The 16,252-nt window shown below is 35.9% G+C and overlaps 1 protein-coding gene and 1 long non-coding RNA gene across 2 annotated transcripts; one reads left to right on the top strand and one right to left on the bottom strand.

Moving 5' to 3' along the window:
• Window positions 1-5,871: 5,871 nt before the first annotated feature.
• LOC106427524 (late embryogenesis abundant protein 2-like) lies at window positions 5,872-7,292 on the top strand. Its single transcript, XM_022705990.2, has 2 exons — window positions 5,872-6,087; window positions 6,522-7,292. The coding sequence occupies exons 1-2, from the start codon at window positions 5,938-5,940 to the stop codon at window positions 7,116-7,118; spliced, it is 747 nt and encodes a 248-aa protein (XP_022561711.2). The 5' UTR covers window positions 5,872-5,937; the 3' UTR covers window positions 7,119-7,292.
• A 5,810-nt stretch (window positions 7,293-13,102) lies between these two features.
• On the bottom strand, window positions 13,103-14,896 carry LOC106427530. Its single transcript, XR_007320912.1, has 2 exons — window positions 13,611-14,896; window positions 13,103-13,481 (listed from the first exon to the last, which is right to left on the bottom strand). It is a non-coding gene; the product is annotated as an uncharacterized LOC106427530 (long non-coding RNA).
• Window positions 14,897-16,252: the final 1,356 nt, after the last annotated feature.

The raw sequence follows: 16,252 nt of genomic DNA, 5'->3' as shown, positions 1-16,252 counted from the left end.
TCTGCTTGTGGAGAACAAGTCTTACCCTTCCTGAGATGGACAATTCCCTGCAATCCCTGCAATGTATTCTAACCGTTTCTTACTTTGGTTCATATCACCATTCTTCATCTTCACTGCTCAATATTTCAGTATCTCTTGATACTTACTTCCCTTCAGTTTAACTAAGTACCTCACCACGTGTTATCTTGCATTATACCCGGCTCTGATTTTGTGGTCTTCTGTATCAACCTCACTGCAGTGTACTCATGATACATATGCCGATTTACTTGTCTTGCCGACAAGTTCCCTTATGTAAGACTCCTCTTACAAATCCTTATGTAAGACTCCTCTTACAAATCTTCTTATGATGCGCCTTGTACTAGTTAGCTGACCTTGACACTCTGAACATATCCACGATCCTCTTGTCATGGAATAACCTTCCCTTTCAGCTCTTACTCTCTTGAGCTGACCAAGTTGCTAACCGAAACTTTTACCCCTCAGCTGAACCAATCAAGACATTTTCTAAACCAGTGACCCACTCTACCTGGAATCAGATTATATATATCCTTGATGCATCAATCCTTATATAATCTCAGTGGCTCCACCTGAATCAAATAACCCTTTAAAAGTACCATGTCTCTGTAACTAAGTTTCTGCAACTGTTCGTTGTTCCTGTCAGCCTCTTAACCTTATCTCACATCATCTATGCCTGTGATGCTCCTGAAATAATTCCTTACAGCTTCTCATGTGTCAAACTCGAGTCTCATGACGAGTTTCTTCAGTTGTAACTATATCTGAACCCTGACTTGTTCAAGCATGAAGTTTCGACCTGGTCAAGTCTGCAAATTTCTCCTTTTGGCTTTGAGCTTCGATTCTAGTCTGAGAGCTCCACCTTGACCACTGTGGTCGTGACACCAGACCGGCGTCCCTTACTTCTCTTCTGAGTCTATTCATCTTGAATTTCCAACTCAGACATCCTTGACGATTCCTCTAAGGTATAACTCCCACACGCTTCTACTAGTTGTGGTAGCGACTTTCTGCTTCTTGAACAAGTGTTGATGACTGTTGTCTCATATCCTTTATCCTCAGGATTACAACCAGTCGTAACAAACTGTTCAACCCGATTCCGCCTGCGCATTTTTCTCTGCCTTTGACCAGAATCCTCAAGCTAAGTCTAACCTTGAATCGCTTTTTCCCTTTAGGTTATTCCTGTCACTCACACGACCTTACTAAAGCTTCTACATGTTGTTACCACAAATAACCATTTGCTCCAACATACTCTTTTGTAGGCTTTACACACTTTGTGCCTTCACTCTAGTTGCTTATTCGTGGAGGTACAACCTATTCCTGCCACACTGACTTGGTGACTATTCTGGCTTTCTTCTTACAGCCAGAAACTTTCCGTGTCACTCACACAATCTCACTAAAGCTGTTACATGCTGTCACCACAAATATCCATTTGCTCCAGCATATACTTGTGTAGGCTTTTACACACTTTTCCCTTGCTCTAGTTTCTTCTTCGTGGAGGTACACCCAGAGCCGTGCGACCTTGAGACCAAAAGAAACATTGGCTTAGGGCATCATTTAAAAAAAAAAACACTTAATAGCATATGTTTAGTTAATATTACCAATCATAAGTACTAATATATATTTTATATGGGCTTGAGTTTTAAACTATAATATTACCAGTAGGCTAAATATGGGTCACAACACATAAAGACATTCATTAATACTTCACTAATTAAAGTTAAATTTACTTAAAAAAATTATTCATGTAATTTTACAAAAATTAGGGTAACAAATCCAATTTCACGACGTCTTCTGTCTCTTCCAACTTCTGATCACGTCTTCTTCTCACACACAAACCTGCAGTTCTGATTTTTGAAGTTTAAGATTTATTAACAAAGTAGCTTTATCTCACTTTCTCTCTTACAATTCAAACTAAGGTAAAAGTACTACCTATTGTTATCTATTTTCATCTATTTTGTGAAACAGTGAATAACAATCAGAATTTTATATGTTGATAGAACGATGTCATCGAACAAAATACATCAACCGTGTGGAGCAGACAACAGAAAAAAGAAGAACAAAAAAGATGAGGAAGCAAAATCTCAAAAGAATGGTTTATTAAGGTATTTCAAAAAATCTGAAACTCTTGATACCTTTGTAGAGAATAATGATGAACAAGAACAACATGGTACGTCTAGAGAAGATAATGATGAACAAGAACAACATATTGAAGTGCTAAACTTTTTGCAAAGTGTTCATGATTTTTATCCGAACTCATGGATTGCTAATCGAATATTGTTGACCATCCCTGTTTCGGTTGCATCTGCTGAGAGGAGTTTTTCGAAGTTGAAGCTAATAAAATCTTATCTTCGTTCGACTATGTCACAAGAAAGATTAAGTGATTTGGCTATCTTATCTATCGAGAGAGAACTCTTAAGGAACATTGATTTTGAAAGTTTAGTCAATGAGTTCTTAGAGAAGAAGGGAAGACAAATTATGTTTTAGAATTATTATGCAGTGTTTTTTTTTGAATTGACTCTTTATAAGACATTTTTATGAATGAAGGCATATTTTTTTTTCTCGCTTACGTATGGTTTTAATGCTCGCACGGCTCTGGGTACACCATGTTTCAGTCACACTAACTTGGTGACTCCTCTGACTTTCTTCTATCAGCCAGAAACCTTTTCTCTCATGCACCCACGAGCCTTACTTGAACTGACCCAAAACAAATCACCTTTGTTTCGTCTTGTCACACGACAACTAACATGTGCAGCTGCAAGATTCGTTGGTCATCTTTCGCTAAGATAACCTGCATTCCTTGTGATCTCTGAAAAACCTTCAGTCCCTGTGAAATTGATGACCTTTGATTTCATCTCCTTAAGTCTAGCTTTGACTGACTGTGAGTCTGTTTTCCCTTGAGATATTCTCCATGTCAAACGACTCAAATCAATCTCCAACACTTTTGATCACGAACATGCCCACCTGTGCAGCCTTCTTGCTGCAGGTTACGCGAGTCTTTCCTTTCTTGCAAATATTGCTGCATCCCTTGCAAGTCTCTCATTATGATTTCACCAACCTGAAACCACCACGTGCTTTGAGATCATCCTCTGTGAACGTTTCTTCCTTTGTCTCTGACGCCGTTGTTGTGTACCACAACCGAATGCCATCTGCTTTCTCTGACGCTACCTGTTCAACGTCATCTTTGGTTTGTCACACTTAATGCGATCGTGACTAGAAATCTACTGATTCTTCTTCTCCAGAATTTCCAGCTGATGTCGATGCTAACTTGAAGCTCCTGCAGAACCTGAATCACCACTGCCTCAAACCAGAAGCCCTTTGACTCAATCCTTATCCAACCTCAATAGCCTGTAGACACCAAACTCCTCATCCTGAGAATTTCCTTTGTAACAACCTGAATGAACCCTTTTTCTTGAACATCACTCTAAACTGCTGTTGTTGCCAACATATCCTGCCGCTTAACACAACTTGCTAAGAAGAATTTCTACGTAAAGAATCTCTGCTCAACTTCTGCTCAAACAAATCATTACCTATGCAACCGTGATACCCTGTAGACCCATTTGTTTTCCCCCTCATATGCTCTGAGAAGCCAAAACAAACTACTACTGAATCCCATGCAGAAAACCTAAAACATACATGTTTCCATCCTGAATCAATTTCGATTTGACACCGCCACCTGTTCAGTCGAACTCTGCCTTAAACAAGTAACTCCTCGTTCTCGCAGATCCATCCCAGCAGAAAACTATGTGTTACGCCAAACACATATCTGCTTAGAAAACCACACTGCATTCCCTCTGAAAAGGCAGCCTTGTAGTATCTTGTTCTCTGAACATCTACACGATTGTAGACTCTCATAATCACACATAGACAAACCCGCATGAGTCAATTTCCTTCAACCCTTCTGCAACACCCTTCACGCTGATTAAGAATACCATCTGAACAGCCATGAAACATTCATATCATTCAAGGTTCTAAGGCGTTCCCTAGTTCCAAGAATTCCATGAGATACCTAGCTGAAATACCCACATATATTAGAACACCAAATGCAACTGATATACCATGTAAATTGCTCTCAAGAACACCGTGAAAACCCTCACTAAATCTTCAGACAATCTCATAGAAAAACCAGTGCGAAAAACCCCTTGTGCTCCACTATGCTTTCAGTTCCAATAACTTGCAGAACATGAAGAAACCCAAGACTCCAATGCATATAGTCACATAAGCCTTCTGACTGCAGCTCGAGGACTGCTCTAAAACCTTTCTTTCTTATGCTAACAGCCTGCCACTATCTTATATTGTGAGTAACCCGAAGTCCTTCTCACACAGTAGCAGATTCTTGCACCCCTGGAAAACTCTAGAGAAACCCTGATTTCATAACTAGAAATCATCTCAACCGATTCAACTAACTTTTGAATCATTCCTCCATAAACCTGTGCAGCTGCAGCGAAGAACGTCCAATAGTTTTCCTTCTTCTCTTGTAAACCGAAAACCTCTTTAACATGATCTTCTGATTTTTTTATCCTAATCAGATTTCCACGTGTGTAGAACCACGTGACCACCAGCTTCCATTAAACCTTGTGAGTTTATTCTGTCTCGCTTGGAAGCTTCTTCATATGTCTCTCCTCCTCGAGACGTGGACTCCATGAATCAATGAGCTTATGCTCTGATACCACTTGTAGGGGTTATGATACCCACTTGTTACAGAATACAAGCTCATAATACCCCATGTCCATTTCAATACTCATACGATTCATCCTTGTTCATGACTCAAGAATTGTTCACCCAGTTCACGACCGCAGCGCGCTACATCTAGGGTGGATCCAGGATCCACAACATCCACTATGAAGTATCGGAAAACACCTCCGATGTGGTTTACAAGATCATTATCCTGGGTATACAAACCCTAAAGAGTATAAAGAGAATATAAGAGAAGTACATGGCTAAGAGGTAAGCCTAAAACAACATATCTATGTCTAGCTTACTCTATCTCTCTAAGAGACGCCATGGAAGCACTCTCTGGATTCTTAAGACTTCTGCCTCCCAGAGACTTGACTTTTGCCACGCTTAGAGATCTCTGTCGTGATCTTTCCTTCTTTGTATAGCATTGATCTAATGGGCTTCAACGATTAGACTCATATGTTGTCTGTGCGTAACTTGTGCAAGCCGGTCCAACATTAAACATGTATGATGGGCTTTGACCAAACCTCACATCTGTTTCCTGTAATTTGACCAAATACATAATATGAGTATATATTGTTGAAATGGTCACAATATTCTCAAGCATGTCTAATATACCCACTAGACTAAAAGTATATATATTTATTTTAATATGTCTTATCCGTTTATTCGGTTGGCCCTAGGAAAAACGCACTTAGTGTTAATGAATAGACTAACCCGAAAAATTTCTATACTACACCATTTGAAAAACCCAAATCTAAAATAATCAAGTAGGGATAATTTAGTTTCTACCGATAACTGAACTCATGACTAACGTAAATACACGTTGAGCTCTAAAAAGAATTACCAGTAAGCTACCGTTACTTGGTTATAAAAATAACAGGCACCTTGTTACATCAAACATTACTAATCAGGCTGAAAAACAACCGTATTTCCACACGTGTGGACATATTTCATACCATCCAATTTACACCGTTAATTTTGTTGTTTTCCTAGTGGTTATCAATAGCATCCTCAAAGATGATACGTTTCATTGCAGTGATCAACTATCCGGCCAAACAAGCTAAAAATAGTTATATCTAAACACGTGTCTTCACTTACGCACGTGTCACATACTTAACCTGCCAGGTTCTGCTGTCGGCTCCTTAAGCTGCAACGTATTACAGAACCGACCATTTAAAGACCCCTTGCAAAAAGGAGAAGAAAAGAGACCTCGATCGAATTGATATTATCACATCTTTCTTTGTTGATTTGATGAAAATGGCGTCCATGCAACTAACCAGAGCTACTCTTTTTAGCCTCTCAAAAGCTTTCCCTATAGTTCGATCTCCCTTAACTCTTGCTGCTTCTTCGACCCGGAAAGTCTCTCGCGTGTGCTTTGCCTCCTCTGTTAGCCGTTCCGAGGTTATTTGTACAACTTTGCTTCCAATTTTCTTAGATATTTATATGATTGCTACGTCAAAGTACTTTATCATGCGAGATCATGTGAAAAGCTTCGATTCGATTAAGGTTGGTTTATAGGTGATAGGTACAACAATCCCTAACCAAATAACAAAGCCTAATTTAAAACCCCAAGTATATATTTCTACGTACAATAGAAAGTTACATTGATATATATATATATATATATATATATATATATATATATTACATACAAATATGTTTGAACATGCCAAGGTATAGTAACATGTCATACTGTTGTACTCATAGATCCTAGTTAGGATGCGATTTAAAGAAACTTAAGTGCGTGGTTCTGAGATTTACGTGTTGGAAAAGTTATGACCCCTACGTGAAACTAGATCTTGTAAAAAAAGGAGTTCTTATGTGTGTGTTTTCAGGGTAGAGATCCGGTAGAGAATGCTAGAGACTCAAGGGCAGATGTACCTTACGGTTCAAAGAAATGGAGGGAGAATACCGAAGAAAACTATGCTCAAGGAGCTAAAGACAAAGCTAATGAAGGAGCGAGCAAAGCAGCTGATAAAGCTTACGAGACCAAAGAGCAGGCTAAAGGCACAGCCTACGAAGCAAAGGAGAAGGCTAAAGACTACGCGGAACTGACAAAAGACGAAGTAAACGAAGGGGCGTATAAGGCAGCGGAGAAAGCAGAAGATACAAAAGAAAGAGCCAAGGAGAAAGCAGAGGATACAATGGACAGTGCAAAAGCAAAGGCTCGAGATGCTAAAGAAAAGGTTAAAGAGTATGGAGAAGAGACTAAGGAGAAAGCAGAAGGGTTTAAGGAGACCGTGAAGGTCAAGGCTGAAGAACTTGGAGAGAAGACGAAGGAGTCGGTGAAAGGAGCTTGGGAGAATACAAAAGACACTGCACGGACTGTGACCGAAGCTGTGGTTGGGCCTGAAGAGGACGCGGATGAGGCACGAGCTGATATCGATAAAGGTGTTGAAGATTTAACTAAAAAAGCGGAGAAAAAAAGATGAGAAGGATCGAAAAGAGGATGAGTTCGTAACGTTTAACTAATGAGAGAGATAGGATCTGTTCTATATGTGTTTGCTTTCATGCATTGCTCCATTTCAGCTTTATTCTCTGTTGCTAAGCTATGTTCATGTCTTGTTTGTGAAAATGCATAAATAAATAAGATAAATTTATGGTTATGGCCACAATTTTTTTTTTTTTTTTTTTTTTTTTTGTTAACCGACGGTCCCAAGCCGGGGTCCCAAGCCGGGGTCCAGACATCCCTCGAGGCCCGCAACAGCCACGTTATTTCCATCCCAGAAGTAGCAGGGTGGCCACCTAGTGATTTAGTGTCTTCGAACCCAGGTCGTTTAGTTCACTGGTGTCCGCCTACCACTAGGCCACCAAGAGGTGGTTGGCCACAACTTTAAAAAAGCAGTTGTGTCTAGAATATTATTCCAGTTTTATCTCTGTTTACTCATTAATTATCAAAATCAAAGATATAATAAATAAATTCATAAATTCTTTTTAATATGTGTAAAACAGAGAGTATTTTTTATTTATTTTTAAATTAAGGCTACGACTTATTTAATATATTTATTTTTGAAGTATAAATTAAGCTATAAAATATAATTTTATTGACACAATAAAATTAAAATAAATAAAATAATAATTAAATATATAGATAATCTTTTAAAAATATGTAAGAAATCATCAAATATATTATGGAATCGTAATTCACGTGTATTACTCTTAATGATGGTTGTTGACCGTTTTTACATGTTGATTTCTCGTATCTGCAAACCATTTAATTTGATAAAATTACATGTGTAAATTATGGCGTGAACCCCTTCAAATAATAAACACTTTTGAGTTTCTGTTCTCCCTTCTTAATTTAAACACTTGGAGATTTATTATTTTCCATTACTATAGAGGGAAAACTGTTAAATCCCTAGAAAATGATTTGGAGGAGGTGCTTTGTGGTTGTGAAAATGGGTTAGTTGTTGATGTGTTTGGTTACTTGGTCTTGAAGATAAACTACTCGATATAGAATCCCTTTGGAGTCTCTTGCTCTTTTTATTTTACAAGTCTTATCGTTTGATTTGTTATCTCCGGTAAAAATGCACTTAATGTTACATAACTAATTTTTTAAAAAGGTTATCTCGCTAACACACTGGCTAATCTAAATTTAGAATGTTGTTTGAACAAGGGTTCATTAATGCTTCTACACCAGCCGGTCCAGGTTTCAATTCTCGGAGAAAACGATTAATTAAATAATTATGTAGACTACGGAGAAAAGGCTTACAAGAGATCTTCAACATGGTGCAAGTAAACTCGGTCAGACGTGATTTTCGTAGGACGGTCATGTGATGCAGTTAGGTGTGGATCCTTATAAGGCAGGTAGTACTGTCGGTTGTCGGATCGTCTACGTAATCTTTCTCATAATTGTAATATCATAATATATAAATCAGCGTTTAAAAAAAGTATGAAAGTAACCAAATCATATGTTACCAAAAAAAACATGTAAATTGATTGGAACGAAACTCAAATTCAAACTTCCCACGTAATAATAAACTTTGTTTCATATGAGGGTCGAAGTTCAGAAAAATATTTTAACACAGTTTTAAATCTCGTTTACCACTGAGTCACAGCCATGCGAATATAAATCCCTTGTTTTCTTGGTATTCATAATTGTTCGATACTTAGATTTTTCAGTTCTCACTATTTGTATTCATTTCGAATATGGTCTATACATAGGTTTTCTGCTACGATAATTTCCCACAAACATACACACTTTCTTCCTTTATCAAACCTAATTATTTTTTTATACGTGTTTTGTAAGTTTCAGTCATATATATGTTATTAAGTCGATATAAAAAACTATTTTGATGAGTCCTTTGTAAATTCAAAGATTTAGAGCTTGGCATGTTGGTACATTGACACAGAAAAAGTGTTGATTGACATTAATGGCTCGTACATATCCAAGGATATTGGAGTCTAGCGTTTTGCTGTTGTGTTACACATGAACGATAGTGTGTGACACATGTACGTGGAATGAAGAACTAAAGCGTCGTGACGTGGAGAGTTATCATTGGATGATCTTGTTTGGACGTGATTCACGAGAAACTAGAAGATCCTCATATCACAAATTGGAAGATTTGGTGATCCTGCTTTTTAGGAAAAAATATATTGCACAATTGGAAAGAATTGGTGGTGATATATAGGAAAGCTTAGACTTAGGATCAGGTTAAGTTTTCAACGTCGTATTCTCACAGAAACACAAAAAAAAGGTTTTGGGGTTTCAGGAAGTGAGTGATTTGTAAACGTGATCAACATGGGTTGGTTCACGCAAAGAGTAGATTAAGAATTGGTCTGTATCAAGCCGTGTGTGGCGTAGTGTAATTCGGATTAAATAGATTTGTGTAAGATTGTTTAAGTGATTCTTAATAAAGAGATAGTTAGTCTCGACCTAAACTTTTCATTTTACAGTGTGTAAGATTTCCTATTCTTTGCAGGACACACTTTTAAACATTTTTTTTTACTAAACCGCTGCTCATGTTACACTCAACCTCTATGTGTTACTTTGTTCAATCCTTTCTAGTGTAAGACCGAGATCTGATCGCCGGGCAGTGAGGTAAATCAAGCTCCCACTTATAATCTGGTGTGTAACACTTTCATCTTGGTGTGTTACATCTTTCTGAGACAGATTCTCTGTTTTAGCAACAATGACTTTAGGCTGGATTGATCTCATCTGATCCACGTGCCCAATCACTGTTGTAGCAGTTTCAGCGTTGCTACATGTTCCATAAACTGTGTCTCCTTGATTACCACGACTTGAAATTTCCTTTTCTCCTTTCATCCTTTTCAAGGTGACTTTGAGATAAATTGCATACAAAATCTGCAGCATGTTCCTCTCTATCCAGGTGTGAAAAACCATGTTTGAGATGTGGCTTTTGACTAGCTTGATTTCTGATCTCTAGTTCTGCAGCACGCTTGTGTGACACATCAAATTCAAGGTGTAACTCATGACGCGCTTGTCTTCTGATTTTAGGATAGAGATCCCATTTAGCAATCCACACATATCAACATGTCTTGGGTTTTATGAAGCAAAAATTAAGCCTCCATGCTCTCTCAAGCAGATTTTTACGAGCATAATAGTAAGAAACACTATGTCCGACCTTACCACAAAAGTGACATCCATTCCTTCGCTTAGCTACAACTTTTTTTGTCTTGTATCTTTAGAGCAAAGTGTTTGCTTGAGTTACATCCTTCTGATCAGCTGAAACAACTGGGATTAAGCGTTTTACAAACTTGATTCCTTCATTCTTCTCAACCGACTGAACTAGTTCCATGATCATCTCGCTCTCCATTGAACACGCACCCATTCCCACAAGTTGTGTTTTGATTCTCTTTCATCTTTGTGACTGATCCTAATTTTTCTTCAGGTTTTGGTTTGTTAACTTGTGGAGTTTTAACTTGTGGTGTGTCATCTGATTTTACTCCAGATTTTATTAACTTCACCCCTTCAGACTTGTCATAATCTTTTGAAGTCGATCTCTTATAACCCAAACCCCAACTGATTTTTGGAGACTTCCCGAGTTACAAGATATGATCCAGACTGTTGTTCCAGTGTTTAACATTATCACCTTTTTTAATTCTCAGTGAGTTGTCTTTCCAAAAGTTGATTCTTCTCAAGCTCTTGATTCATCATGCTGTTTCGTCTGATGAAACTTGACACCAAACTCTTGTTAAACTTGGTTCTGCTCTGCGACAACTTTCTTAAGAGTCTGAAGCTCGTCTTCACCATCATTCTCTGTCTTTTTCTAGTTTGTCTCAGCTTTTGTATCAGGTTGTTTTAGCTCCAGAATGTTGACTTGCGCTTTCAACATAACTGTATCTTTGATGAGTTACAGCCTTTCATGACTGAGCTCTGCAAATTTATTGAACAATGTTCTATATTCAGGCTTGAGATCAATAGTCATATCTTCTCTTCCTGAATCTGAGTCTGAGCTACAATGATGATCAACCATTGTAATCTGACCAACAAGAGCAACAAAGTTGTTCAATAAATCTTCTCCATCACTCTCACTTTCTGATTTAGTGTCACTAAAACATAACAAAGATTTATCTTTCTTCAGATTACTTGGACACTCATTTCTTGTATGTCCAATACCTTTGCATTCAATACACTTAAGCTCTTTTCTCTTTGCTAGAGGGCATTCTTTACGAAGATAGCCAAATCCTTCACACTTGGCACTGTAAATTCTTCTCTATGTAGAACCTTGATTGTTGAAGCGCCCTGAGTCATTCCTGGAGAGCTGAATACCTGACCCACTTCCACGTTTCTCAACCAGTTTGATCATTTTGTTGAATTTCCTAGCCATAAGACTCATATTGTCCTTTATACGTTGAGCTCAATCTTCTTCCTTTGATTCTGCTGCGAAAACAATCTCTTACTCTTTCTGAGTTTTTGATAACTCATCGTTTTTCTCAAGATCTTGTACCTTGAGTATACCAGCAAGTTGATCAAACTTCATGTCATCAGTGTTCATTGCAATTTTTATGACAACTTTGTAGGCTTCAAATCGCGGAGGTAGACATCTCAACGACTTCTTGACAAGCTTCTTCTCTTTGAATTTCTTTCCTAGAACAGTGGCTTCATTAGCAATTGAACTTATCTTAGACACAAAGCTAGTAATGGATTCGTCATTTTCCATTCGCAGGTTCTTAAACCTTGAAGCTAAATGATCAATCCTTGTTCTTCTTACACTTGTGTCACCTTCAAAGTGATTAACCAGCACATCCCATGCCTCTTTCGCTGATTCACAGACTTGGATAATCTTGAATTGGTCCATGTCAACAGCTGAGAATATCATAGTGAGTGCTTTGGAGTTGAACTTTGATGCAACCTTTTCAGATTCTGTCCATCTTTCCTTTGGTTTGAGACCATATGTTTTATCTTCCATGAGCATAGTAGGTGGCGACCAGCCTAGTTCAACAGCAGTCCAAGCGTCTTCATCTATTATGCAAATGATATGTCTTATATGTGCCTTCCAATGTCCAAAACTCCCTTCATCCAGCATGTAGGGACTCGGTAGGGTGATGAATTTTTTCATGGTTTCAAAGTCTTCTTCTGCAGGACCTCAACCGGTATGTTAATACGGAATCCAATGAGGTGACCCGCTCTGATACCAAATGAAACGTCTAGGTCACGAGAAACCAATAAGAACATAAGGGGATTCAAGACCAACTATCTCTTTATTAAGAATCACTTAAATAATCTTACACAGATCTGTTTAATCCGAATTACACAACGCCACACACGGCTTGACACATACCAATTCTTAATCTACCCTTTACGTGAACCAACCCCTATTGATCACATTTACAAATCACTCAATTCTTGGAACCCCAAAACCTTTTTTTTGTTTCTGCGAGAATAAGACGTTGAAAGCTTAACCTAATTCTAAGTCTAAGCTTTCCTATATATATATCGCCACCAATTATTTTCAATTGTGCAATATACGTTTTCCTAAAAAGTAGCATCACCAAATCTTCCAATTTGTGATCTTAAGATCTTCTAGTTTCTCGTGAATCACGTCCAAACAAGATCACCCAATGGAAACTCTCCACGTCACTACGGTTTAGTTCTTGATTCCACGTACATGTGTCACACCCTATCGTTCATGTGTAACGCAACAACAACACGCCAGACTCCAATATCTTTAAATATGTACGAGCCATACTCTAAGGAATCATGTAAATCAATCACTACAAGAAAAATGAGTTTTCTTAGCGGACGGAAAACGCTATCTAACGATACGATAGCGGTTTATGAAGCGATGTATCATCGTCCGTCATAGTAGGTCAGACACATTAGATAGCAGTTTTTTGCACTGCTATCGTATTGTTATATAATATAGCATTTTTTGTATGCGATTAAATGTTCTTTAATAGCGTATATTTTTTGTTATTATTTACAGTATTAAAAATTTTTAAAAAATACAAATACAAATAAAAATATTTTAAAATTTTGATATATCGATATTAGTTACATATTTAAGGATTGGTATTTTAAACTAAATCAAACTAAACCAAGCTAAACCAATTTTTGAAAAAAATAGAAACTAAACCTAAATTTCTAAACCCCATCTTCAATCATCTAGCCGCCACCTCTATCTTCTTCGTGCTTGGCTCCACCTCCACACCACGACCCTAACTTCTGCCATATCCACACCACAGCTTCTTCAGATCTGACGATTCATTGTCTCCGCCGGATCCATCACCGCAAGCTCGTCCCATTCACCTCGCCGCATCTCTTCTTCCTCTTTTATCTCTGCACCACCTCCGTCGCATCTTCTTCCTCCTCTTCACGACGTTGTCTCATTCTGTTATTAAGAACAATAATAAAATCAAAATCAAACAATGAGAGATACAGAAGATGTCGATTAGAATCTCAAGCACATAAAAGATCCAAATAAATCAAAGATCAAAGAGAATAAGAAATGGATTCCGACGGTGATATGACGGTAGCACGAGACGTTGGTGGCGCGAGATGTCGGGGATGGTGAGATAGGTCGGTGAGAATTGGTGGATGAATCAAATAAAACAAAGAGAGAGTGAAAGTGAAGTTCTGTGTAAACCGTAAGGAGAAAAAAATGAGATGAACAAGAAAAATAAGAAAGACGAGGCAACCTTTAGCCAATGAAATTTCATCACCTAGATTAAGGTTTACCAACGGTTGAGATTAAGTTTTGCTTATCACCACCAATTTTTATTACCCAATAAGAGTTTTTCATTTTGGTTTATCTTTTATTTGCTATATTGTATTTTCTTGTCAATAAAGTTATAAGAAACTTAGTTTGTATTTTTATTTAATTTATGTATAGAAATTGATTTTCATATTTTATTTTATTGTTTATAATACAGTTTTATGAGTAAAAATATAAAATGAAGGTTTTAAGTGTTTTTGGTAAAAAAAATTAGAATATAGGATTAAAAGGTTTATGTATAAGAATTGAAATTAAAGTTTGAAACATAAATTTGGATTTTATGCTTAGGAAAAGATTTAATATTAGAATTTAGATTAAAAATTATAAGAGATTCAATTTTAAGAAGTTTAAGTTTAATGTTTGGGTCTTTTAATGTTTGTGATATATAGGGTTTGGAGTGTTGGAGGGTTAGATTTTATGTTTTGAGATAAAATTTTGGATTCGAAGTTAAATAATAAAAAAGATTAGAGTTTTTAAGATTTTTAGTTAGAGTTTACAATATATAATTAATCTCGGTGTGTTTCAAAAAAAAAAAGATTAATTTGGGGTATGATATATATATATATATATATAAGTCTAAAGTTTAGGGTTTGAAGTTTAGATGATATTTTGAAATTAAATTTTTAATAATATTAAAATTTGAATTTAAACTTTGATTTGTGATTAAAATAAAAAAAAAATACTTGAGCTTCAGGGTTTATGTTTAAAGTTTATGTTTAAAGTTTATGGTTTAGGATATAGAGTTTTTAAGAGTTGATAAATGAAATCTATAGAGAGAGAAAGTAAAATAAGGATGAGAGGGAAAATCAACTATTTTCCCGCTTTAATTATGCATAGCGTTTCAAATTTGAGACTGCTATATATACTACGTTTCTAAGAAGTGTTTTCAGAATTTAATTCGGATCAACCAAACATAGAAAATGCAAACGCTATCTAAAATTATCTAAAATTAAGGGGTATGTCAATTATAGCAGAAAGGTAAAAAATACTATCCTGTATTGCTATCAAAACTCATTTTTCTTGTAATGGATACTCTCTCTATGTAAATGCACCAACATGCTAAGCTCTAAATCCGTGAGCTTACACTATTCCTTCTCTCAAACCTGTGTAAACATTAAATGATCGTATCCACGTATAACCAGCAAAATCCGGACGTCTTTTAGAACACCTCCAATGAATGGTTTTAGCTTCAGAGTTCTCAAAATACATATATATATATATATATATATATATATATATATATATATATATATATATTTATTTATTTATTTATTTATTTATATTAATATTTAATTATATGAATCTTTATTTTATGGGAAACCTAATCTAAAATATGTGAGTTGGGTTTATTATAATGTTAAGAATCCCACAATTAAATACTAATATTAATATATACATAAATATATATATATGTATTTTGAGAATCTCGAAGCTAGAACCCCCTATTGAGATTGATCTTAGATTAGCTCCAACTGAGTATTAGAAAGGAATCTAAATATTTAAGAAAATAGAACAAAATAATGAAATTAAGAGGAGAACTATTTTTTTTTAAGAACTCTTACTTAGTATACTCAAAAGACACATGTCATCATGTAAAGAAAATTAATGTTTTTATTGGTTTAGAAAAGATAAAACGTGATTGAATAATTATAAAACTATTTTTTTCTTTTAAAAACTTTTATGGTTTCTAACTGTTAGAATTGCTCTTATGTCCTTGTAATAGTGTTGTTTCATTGAAAACAATTCATATAAACTAGGGTTGACCATGAAACGAGTGTCAGAGTTTTTTTGAAATATATGTGATTCGATATGTTTCGCTTAGATCATCAACTTTCTGAATTATATTTGTTCCATTACCATTTAAATAGAAGGAATTTAGGAAGCCAATAAATTATTATCGAATATCCAGTTCGAACTGTAAAAATAAAATGAAACATAACAAAATAATAATATTTTATCGCAAAAGTAAAAGGTTATTTATTTTAAACTAATAATTTGATAATGAAATAATTCAAAAATATTGCAAAATTTACATTAAATATATAATAACTAAACACTTTAAAATTTGTATATATATATTCGTATAACGGCTGGAGCGGCTATCCATTTGTAAATATAAGTGTTTCTGATTTTATTTCGTTTTTACGAACATTGCCTATTTTTGGATAATAAATCAAATCATATTTTCCTCCATTGTCTTTTTATAAGGGATTTATAAATTATTTTCCATTGTCATGACAAACCTAATTAATAGGGAAGAGCAGAAACTCAAAATTCTATTGTAAACTAACAATAGAAAATATATTACTAGAGTACTTATAAGAATTTGAAAGGGTAGGCGCCACAACATAGCAGTAATTATGTTATCATACTACGTGTTTTCCTGC

The sequence above is a fragment of the Brassica napus genome, chromosome C3, assembly GCF_020379485.1.
Source record: "Brassica napus cultivar Da-Ae chromosome C3, Da-Ae, whole genome shotgun sequence".
Taxonomy (NCBI): Eukaryota; Viridiplantae; Streptophyta; class Magnoliopsida; order Brassicales; family Brassicaceae; genus Brassica; species Brassica napus.
Note: the sequence above shows the minus strand (reverse complement) of the source record. Positions and strands in the feature narration are given on the sequence as shown.

Coding starts and splice junctions, on each gene's coding strand:
- LOC106427524 (XM_022705990.2), top strand. CDS start 5,938: ATGAAAATGGCGTCCATGCAACTAACCAGAGCTACTCTTTTTAGCCTC. Junction 6,088..6,521: donor CCTCTGTTAGCCGTTCCGAG/GTTATTTGTACA, acceptor GTGTGTTTTCAG/GGTAGAGATCCGGTAGAGAA.